This window comes from Temnothorax longispinosus, chromosome 2 (assembly GCF_030848805.1).
Source record: "Temnothorax longispinosus isolate EJ_2023e chromosome 2, Tlon_JGU_v1, whole genome shotgun sequence".
Classification (NCBI taxonomy): domain Eukaryota; kingdom Metazoa; phylum Arthropoda; class Insecta; order Hymenoptera; family Formicidae; genus Temnothorax; species Temnothorax longispinosus.
The window spans coordinates 3,047,915-3,056,854 of record NC_092359.1 but is presented as its reverse complement, the minus strand read 5'-3'; the positions used below and the strand labels follow the sequence as shown (position 1 = coordinate 3,056,854).

The 8,940-nt window shown below is 31.8% G+C and overlaps 2 protein-coding genes across 5 annotated transcripts in view; one reads left to right on the top strand and one right to left on the bottom strand.

The window, feature by feature from the left end:
* Positions 1–258: 258 nt before the first annotated feature.
* Pqbp1 (poly-glutamine tract binding protein 1) overlaps positions 259–8,940 on the bottom strand; it is a 32,129-nt gene continuing 23,447 nt past the window's right edge. Inside the window, exons 1-6 of one of the 2 annotated variants that reach the window (XM_071797762.1) lie at positions 1,788–2,203; positions 1,524–1,633; positions 1,269–1,444; positions 823–1,003; positions 563–732; positions 259–477 (exon numbers count right to left, since the gene is read on the bottom strand). In XM_071797762.1, coding sequence (XP_071653863.1) covers positions 285–477; positions 563–732; positions 823–1,003; positions 1,269–1,444; positions 1,524–1,633; positions 1,788–1,857 — 900 coding nt within the window. In that variant the 5' untranslated portion in view covers positions 1,858–2,203 and the 3' untranslated portion in view covers positions 259–284. Of the gene's footprint in view, positions 478–562; positions 733–822; positions 1,004–1,268; positions 1,445–1,523; positions 1,634–1,787; positions 2,204–8,940 lie in introns of those variants that run through there. The other variant, XM_071797763.1, reaches the window with a different exon arrangement.
* LOC139825218 (cdc42 homolog) lies at positions 2,424–7,485 on the top strand. 3 transcript variants are annotated; one of them, XR_011735500.1, is made up of 6 exons: positions 2,424–2,570; positions 3,790–3,986; positions 4,142–4,251; positions 4,324–4,521; positions 4,702–4,842; positions 7,308–7,485. XR_011735500.1 is itself a non-coding variant. In XM_071797765.1 (5 exons), exons 2-5 carry the CDS (start codon positions 3,809–3,811, stop codon positions 4,789–4,791), a joined length of 576 nt encoding a protein of 191 aa, XP_071653866.1. In that variant the 5' UTR covers positions 2,579–3,018; positions 3,790–3,808; the 3' UTR covers positions 4,792–7,485. The 3 variants fall into 3 exon arrangements, 2 of the variants coding, with proteins under 2 accessions (XP_071653866.1, XP_071653865.1); XM_071797765.1 differs by lacking the exon at positions 2,424–2,570 and adding an exon at positions 2,579–3,018 and having other exon boundaries at positions 4,702–7,485; XM_071797764.1 differs by lacking the exon at positions 2,424–2,570 and adding an exon at positions 3,044–3,460 and having other exon boundaries at positions 4,702–7,485.

Below are 8,940 nucleotides of genomic sequence, written 5' to 3'. Positions count from 1 at the left end.
TAAATATAAATGTATTAATCGCCGGGTTAATTATTCTTTCACAAATTGCGATTATTTTTTCTTCAGAAAAATACTAAAAAAACGAAAAATTCTTGCCACCATTTGATTTAAAAAATATCAAACAATTATGAAGCATAATATGATGTTTTTCTTGATTTAAAAGTGTTTATATTTTATAATAGTAAAATGTTCTCTCGCGCAGAATGATTTTGTCATTAAATATACTTTAATGCATTACCATAATCACATGAAATTAAGTCATTGTTATCACAAGGTGTATTTACTTATTCCGGTTTTTCAGGAAACGCAACTTTCGGTTTGTTAGACGATTCCGCTTCTGGTTTATTAGCTCTATTAGATCGAAGCACTGCGCCTGGACTGGGATACGGCCTCATTTGATAGAGAGGACCCGAAGCGGTCGTATCGGCACCAGTTTTAGCCTCGTTATGCTTCGCCAATCCATCTGACCATTTTCCCCTGCAATGTGTGATTAAATGTAAATAAAAATTACATAAAATACACATATGTCAATCTGCAAACATTTGTAAATAGGAATACGTACCTGGGAATATCGCTATAGGATGCTGGGTCCATAGGATCCAAAGTACGATCTTTCGTTTCTTTACCATCGGTTCTGTCAGATCTGTAAGTTCTTTTGTTGTCTGGTCCTTTATATCTTGTACGTTGATTTTCGATCTTCCTATCTTTTTTGACAGGTTCACTTTCTTCTACCTGAATAATCACAATGTTAATGTTAAATTATGAATTGTATAATATTGTAAATTGCAAATTTATCATCGCATAAAAAATATAATTACTAACTTCCATTTGCTCTTGATCGCTAATACTGTCATCGCTCGACATGTTATCATCTTGATCTCCCGCTTTCAAATGCAATTCTTCGCGTAATTGGGATGCAGGTTGTGATATTTGACATTTGGGATGGCCAGGTGGTAACCAAGATACCAGATCGGACGACCAATCCCAATAATAATGCTGCCCACTATGAACAGATAACAGATAGGTTTTTTTTTATAGAATATCTTATACAATGAGAATATCTCTTAGAATTCTTATAGAATATCGATATACAATGAGACATTGAAAATAATAAACATAATTTTAATCTTATTCCAAATAAAATAGCTACAGATTATTGCTAATACGAGAATTTAAATAATTACAAAAGATATATATAAAAATCGATGCTTATTCTTGGAAAAAAATAGGATTTATTCATAGAAGGCTAAGAAATTATTGATACTTACGATCCGGGATCGTAAACGGCTTTCCAAGTCTCTGGCAACGGATACTTTTGAATTAATCTCATTTGTTGTTTCAGATATTTGTCCGAAGGTTGCACGTGTCCCATTCCCCATAACTCCTTACATTTTTTCGTACATTCATGATAAATATTATATTTGTTAGGACACCCACTGTAACCCTAAATAAAATATTTTAACAATTTAAACCATTGTTTCATTTCGAGAAATTGAATGTTGTTAATTTGTAGTTACACTTACCATAAATTTTTGGGATATGTCAATCTGATTGATCTCTTCTTTCGTGTTATCGTAGTCTTCAGCAATTACTTCTTCATGCACTTTCTTCTTGGTCTCTTTCTTTCCGGATTCTGTAAAATTAATTGCACAATCTAACATTACGAATGCATGTGACAATACAAGCTTTATAATTCGTACAATTATTTTTTATTAAATGGAAGAAAATTAATTCAATATACAGAAAATCTACAACAACACTTGTTCAATGGTATTTTATAAATGTACCATGCTTCTCGGATCCAGTGATCAATCCTCTCTTCGCAAGACGCGCAGCTAATGCTGCCGGCAAAGGCATTTTGGATTTCCTCGATTCGAACTTTCAGAACTTTATTTACCAATTATATATAAATGCAGTTTTTTTTTAAATATAACTCAAACGTGATAACTAAACTCTCTTCAATTTCAAGTGACAAGTCTCAATCGCGATTGTTTACAAAACTGCAACATGAACACGATGCGTATTTAAGAAATAAACTTGTTAAACAATAAACTCGTTAAAGCCAAGCGATCGGAAAGCTTCCGATGGAAAGAGCACTGAACTCTAAAATAAATACAATAGATATAGATTATCCCACTTGCTGGTTTTAATTTTAAGCTATGTACGACAGGTTATTGAGGTTATACAAGTTCATGGATCTTCATCTCTGTCTCTTCTCTTCAATGCGTTCCAAAACTCATAGAGAAAGACGTTGAAGAAAAGAAAAAGAAAGAAAATGCAGCTTAATGGCTCTTAACGATTCTTCAATACGATTGGTTCTTGCTTTCAGTTCCTCGTTGGATCTAAACGTAGAAACCAATCGTAATAAAGAATCACTGAGCGTTCATTGGCGTTCGCTAAATTGCTCCACTGCGAAAAACGCAGCCATGTTCATTCAGCAACGTGTGAGGTTATGTGGACGGCCCATAAGTATCGCGCTATCACACTTCAATGGCCCATGTCTATCTAACGAAACTGCAGGTTTCGTGACGGTAAAGCGTAGTCCAGTGTCGACGCCCAGTTTTTGCGGTGTGAGTGTTCAATTTAAATTTCCCATATCTCCCTCGACCGCGTTACCCTGGTCGTCGATCCACGGGGGTCCCGGGGAACACGACCTCGCGTACGTCGCGCGGTACTCTCGGCCGCGCGTTCACGCCGTTTACGGACGATACGTATTTGACATAACGATCAAAATGGCGACTCCGAAAACAATTGTTACTCCAGCGCGCTGATGTGCCACTTCACGTGGGGCACCTCCGCCTCCGGTCACCTCTCGCTTCTGTCACACAGCGATAGATTTTACGTTCAGCCACGAGCGTGGATTACGCCGAGATTACGTTAATCCGCGACGTACTCGCAATCGGACGCGCGACGAATGATTTCTCCAATTGGTGCGACAAAACCAATTTGCCGCACGTCGATACTTTGCCAATTATAATCGCTGCGACTCGCGACGGTGTATCCTCGCGCATAAAAGAGGTTTGCACGCAATAATAATCGGTCACTACCGGCCACCGCATTATTGTGTTGCGCGTATAATTAAGTTCAATTGCGTAATTGCCCATTTTTCACTGGCATTGTAACTTGTCTTTTGTACTGGTGACTGAAAGCACGGTTTAAAAATCCAATTCCTCAATTTTTTCAGACAAAAGGATGCTACGTTACGCCTGATGTTAGATTTTATTTACGTTATATTGTATGTTTGTATTTAATATTCAGTCTAGGCCTTTTCGATCGAGAATAATACTCAATATCGAGAAATTATATTTAATACACCTTAATACGTCGTAACCATATGTCAATATAGATCTTTGAGGTGACATATTTATTTCCATGATGAACTATGCAGTCTAATTTATGCTTAATTAATAATTTGATATCAGAAACAAAGATGAAAGATACTGTGATTTATATACCTAAGGTTTGCTTTTTTATTGCTGCACTGGATTATCATGCTAAGATTTTTCTTCTTCCTTTCGTCAAATTTGAAACATACTTATTTTACTTTACAAGTGTATCCTAATTGAGATTTTTATCCCATAGAAGAGACAAAAGATGTAGAATTGATGGACATTTTATTACAAAATAAATTATATATTCAATATTATAAGTATAATATTCAATTCTTTAATTAAGAATTAATGACACATAAATAAACCATTACAATTGTCACTGATTATATTCTTGATGTAATATTTAAGCTGTGAATCAAAGGGAATAATATGTTTTTACTGTTCTTATTTTCCACAGGCATTTGACGGAGTTCGAAATGCAGACAATAAAATGCGTAGTGGTTGGTGATGGAGCAGTTGGTAAAACTTGTTTGTTAATCTCTTACACTACGAACAAATTTCCATCGGAATATGTCCCGACAGTATTTGACAATTATGCAGTCACTGTCATGATTGGCGGTGAGCCGTATACCTTAGGATTATTTGATACAGCCGGTAAATATTGTCATTAGTTTATAATACAATTGTTTGTGTGTCAAATTATTTCAAATGATATATACTTAATATATACAATAATATTAAATAAGTTGTAATAAGATAGAAAAGTTTATGTTAGCAACAGTTTAATTAGATTTTTTGATATTTTTTAGGCCAAGAAGACTACGATCGTCTACGTCCATTAAGTTATCCGCAAACCGATGTATTTCTTGTATGCTTTTCGGTTGTGTCACCATCATCGTTTGAAAATGTTAAAGAAAAGGTACGTAACATAATCAAATTTAATCATTGTTATATCAAATATTTTATCTATAATGTCCTCATGTATTCACAGTGGGTACCGGAAATAACACATCATTGTCAAAAGACGCCGTTTTTATTGGTCGGTACGCAAATTGATTTACGGGATGATGCGGCCACCATTGAAAAGCTAGCAAAAAATAAGCAAAAGGCTATTTCGAGTGAGCAAGGAGAGAAACTTGCTAAGGAATTAAAAGCTGTAAAGTATGTTGAATGTAGCGCTCTTACACAGGTATGTTAGTAATCTATTTTTTTAAATCTATTTAATAGTATTTTTTATTAATTAGACAACACAAAGATTTAAAAGATTATTCTCATAAAAGTTTTAAAGATTATATTGTGTAATTAAATATGAAAATTGATTTTTTAATTAGCTAATTTTGTTCCTATAGCTGTGTTTTTTATATTTCAGAAAGGACTTAAAAATGTCTTCGACGAGGCGATATTAGCGGCTTTAGAGCCTCCAGAACCTGTTAGGAGAAGAAGGTGTATTATTTTGTAGAAGGCGTACGACTTTTTTTATAAAACTGTTAGTTCTACAGTAACGAAGACTGTAAGTTTCCTCATATACACTGCATGCAAAAGTTTTACAGTGACAATTGTTAAATTCTAAGGCATATAATAAGTATTTTATAACATTGGCGGCATATACGTGGATATGAAGCAATCTTTATCTATATTGGCATTATATAAATTTTATAATTATGAAATTGTAATTGTAATTATTAAATTATATCTTTGCCTTGTATAATGAATGTTATACCAACATATCTCGTATTATTCTGTGTATCTCTGTGTTTGCATTGTGGCGATCAAATGTAGGGATTGTCTGATCACAGAATGTTAAACGAGAGATTCAAGAGAATTTAGGGATATATTATATATAATATCCGTATACCCATCGTTAAAAAAAAAATAAAATAATTTTGCTCAATATAAAATGTTTCATAAAGAAGATCGTACGTTTTGTATAATTTCATTGAATTACGATATGACGTACACGTATATGCGAGAGTATAATATCATTGATTTCCGCATTTTCTAATATATTTCGTATATTAATTAAAAGTTTTTCGTCCTTTTGGAGTGCTCTACTCTTGATTTTCTACATTTTTTTAAGGTACATTCTCTCTGTGGTACCTAATATATATATTATATATACACACAAACACGTGTGCGAATAAAACTATCGATAGATTTAATTATTTAACAAATCAATAAATTTTGCATTGTACCTCAAAAAAAGTATTTAAATGAGAGTTACAATGTATAGTGTATAACGTGTATCGTTATTATGATTTATAAAACACGACAGGAAAAAAGAAATTCTTGTTATTATGGGATTGTCTGTAGAAACATCGCACGCGCGCATACATGTCTTTAGATGTAGCTAGATTCTATCGTCATATCTATGACATTTTCTTGGTGGCCATATGTTATCAGCAAAACACATATACTTATGTTAATATATTTGATTAGTTTAATATATTTCATTGCAATCATACTTCTCTTTAGTCATTTATAGCCTTATACGGTTTAGTTATACATCAAGTATCATATTTCATCCATGTAACTTCTATGTAGATCTACAGCTTCTACATTGATTACATTGAGGGATATTCGTAACCATTTATTTAAAAATATAATTACTAATGTTCTATGTAAAAATAGAATATTCTAAATCTATTTTATTTAAGAAATTTTTATTTTATTCTTATTTTTTATTATTATTACTATCATCTCTTTGAATTAAATTATAATATGTTACTGAGATATTGCACAGCATACACATAAATATATATATTATTTTAGTAAATTATTATATAAAATGTATATTATATTTTTTACGATCAAACAGATAGACTAAGATAATACAACAAAATTTTAAATTTGGATATTACACATAATATTAGATATTATTGAAAATATATCTTTTTTTTTTAGTGTTAGTTAATAATTTCAGTTTAAAATATCATTTGCATAATATATACCTAAATAATATATGAAAAGATCTTTTTCTTTGTTAAAAATAAAATGATCTGAACGTAGTAAAATAAAATGCTAAATATTAAAGATTTTGTTTAAAAAAAAATTTTTTTTGTTAATATATATCCTAGGCTAACCCGAACATCACATTTGACTTGAATCGGCCTTGAGCTTGAAATCTTTTCTTTTTGAGTATATAAGTTTCATTTCCGAATCCTATATACATTTTATTCCAGCCATGCGTTATATACAGCCAAAGAATCAAATCAGGTCGAAGTACGCGGATTAGAACTGTGTAAATTTTTATCGAATATATATTTGGTCGAAGCGTTTTGTCTATGTAGATAAATCTGCAAATTATATTATATATGCAAATACTTAGATTTTTATTATTTCTGTTCAATATTTTTTTATTGTATTATATTTTATTGTAGATAGATATCTTTTTTATTTTTAATAATTGCATCGCAATTTTTACCATAGCTTGTCCTATATCGTATTATCATTTATTTTGTTGCGATTTTGTGATTTTTTTTTTAACGGAAATCAAATACGTTTACGAGTCTCTATAAGTCGTGACAAGTTAAGATTGTTTTCTTAACATGCGATATTATAAAAATTTATTTTTAAGTAATCGAACTTTTTATGTTCGACATGTAGCAAAATTTACCACGTAAAAGTATACTAAAAGTATACAAGGATGAATCGGATTATTGAGTTTAGCAGAGATTTGTAATGAGTTGCAAATCTCGCGTATCATACATAAAATACAAAATTAAAAATTATTAGTTATATGTGTGAGAGCCCGGAAATTTTTATAAGAGTGCTGTAAGATATGCGCGCGTGCGTGTACATGAGTGTATTATTAGCCAGGAAGAATATTTATATATTTTTACCATAGCCGAAATGTTTCTTTTGTATACACACTGACATTTTAGTCATTCTTGATTCCAGAACTACAAAAATAAAGATGTTTATAATATAATGTATAACTCTCCTATGCTTACCAAGTTAATTCGTAACATTTTTTAGGACAAACTGCGCAATCGGAGAGGAAATGTTTCACATAGTCGCGTAAAAATACTCCAGCAAGCGAAAATTCGCTCGTTACCGCACGGCGCAAAGTTTTTAACTGTTTAATATGTAAAACGGTTTTAAATATAAGAATATTAGTAGTGTGATTTTTTAATAAATTGATTTTTTAAATAGATTTGAATCCTTTTTATTTCGCAGTTATAATTAATACAACCCGAAACTTCAGTGTGTGTGTGTATGTGTATATTTTTCTTTCTCACAAAAGAAGATTCTTAATTTAGAAATTTAAAAAACCGTGACACTTTAGCAATACATTGAGAATGTTCTGATATGCAACAAGTAATTTTTTTCGTTATCCAAATTCACTCTAAAAAGATAAAATCAACCCTTGGAAGTTGGCCCAGTTTTTTGTTTTATTATTCGCCAATAAAAGGAAATAGAACAAAATTTTATAGAGGAAACTTATTTCTTTTAATGAGATTTATCGATTACAAAACTTATCAATTCTTTATTATAAAGTAAGTATAAAGTGTTACGTAAAGTAGTTATAAAGTATTTAATGAAAAGAAATGAAAAGAAAAACCTATGTTGAAAATATAAGGATATTGAGAGTATATTCCTCCTGCTTTTGTTTATACATTTTTAAATAATTTTTTCAACAATTGATAAGTTTTCTAATCGATAAATCTTATTAAAAGAAATAAGTTTTCTCTATGAAATTTATTCTTTTTGTTTGTGAATAATCAAACAAAAAATGGGCAAATTTCCAAGAATGATTTTACTCTTTCAGGAAGAAATAAGCTATTATTTTTCTTGACTAAACTCAGTCAAGGAAAATAATAGCTTATTACATATCAGTTCTCTATTCATTTGTCAAAGTTTTATAATTTTCTGAATTTCTGTGAGTTGGAGGTCTTCCCTTGTTAGTGTACTTTTTATTCATACACGTATATATGTTTACAAACATCTTTGTTTATTCTTATATGTATACAGTGTGTTTTATTCTTTCAACGTTCCGTTCAGTGAACGCTTGCAACGGTACGACCGTCACTACAAGTTTTATGGTCTGGTTTTATTTTCAGTAAGTAATTTCAGTCGTAGTGCTAGTTGTGGCATATCCGGTTTTCGGGCATTATTATCAGACACGCGAGTTCGACTCGCGATTGAATTCGGATGATCCCGTGAATCATTACGGTCTCGTATATTCTATGGGTACCAACGTATATATACCGCACGTACAAATATAATATTTTCTTTTTTTTTCTTCGCCGAGCGATATAATCCAATTGAAGTGACAGCGGAACGTAAACTGAGTTAATTGGAGCGTGCGTATGTACTGGACCTTTTATGTGGAATTCACAAGCTGACACGGATATTCCGCAATTTATCCGTTGCAATTGTTACAGCCGCTTCTCCCATTTGTCCGGCGAAAAGCGAGAAAATAATACCTCGCCGCTTTTTTTTTTTTTTTTTTTGCAAGCGAGAGATATACGGGCGATGGAATTGTCAGAGTTAGCGGTTAGAAATTCAATGACGCAGGTGGCACGATCGTTTGAGAGATGTAAGGATTATTCATGACTCCGCGGGGTAATAATTACGAGAAACGATCTTCGTGACCGTGCTGAGCGAG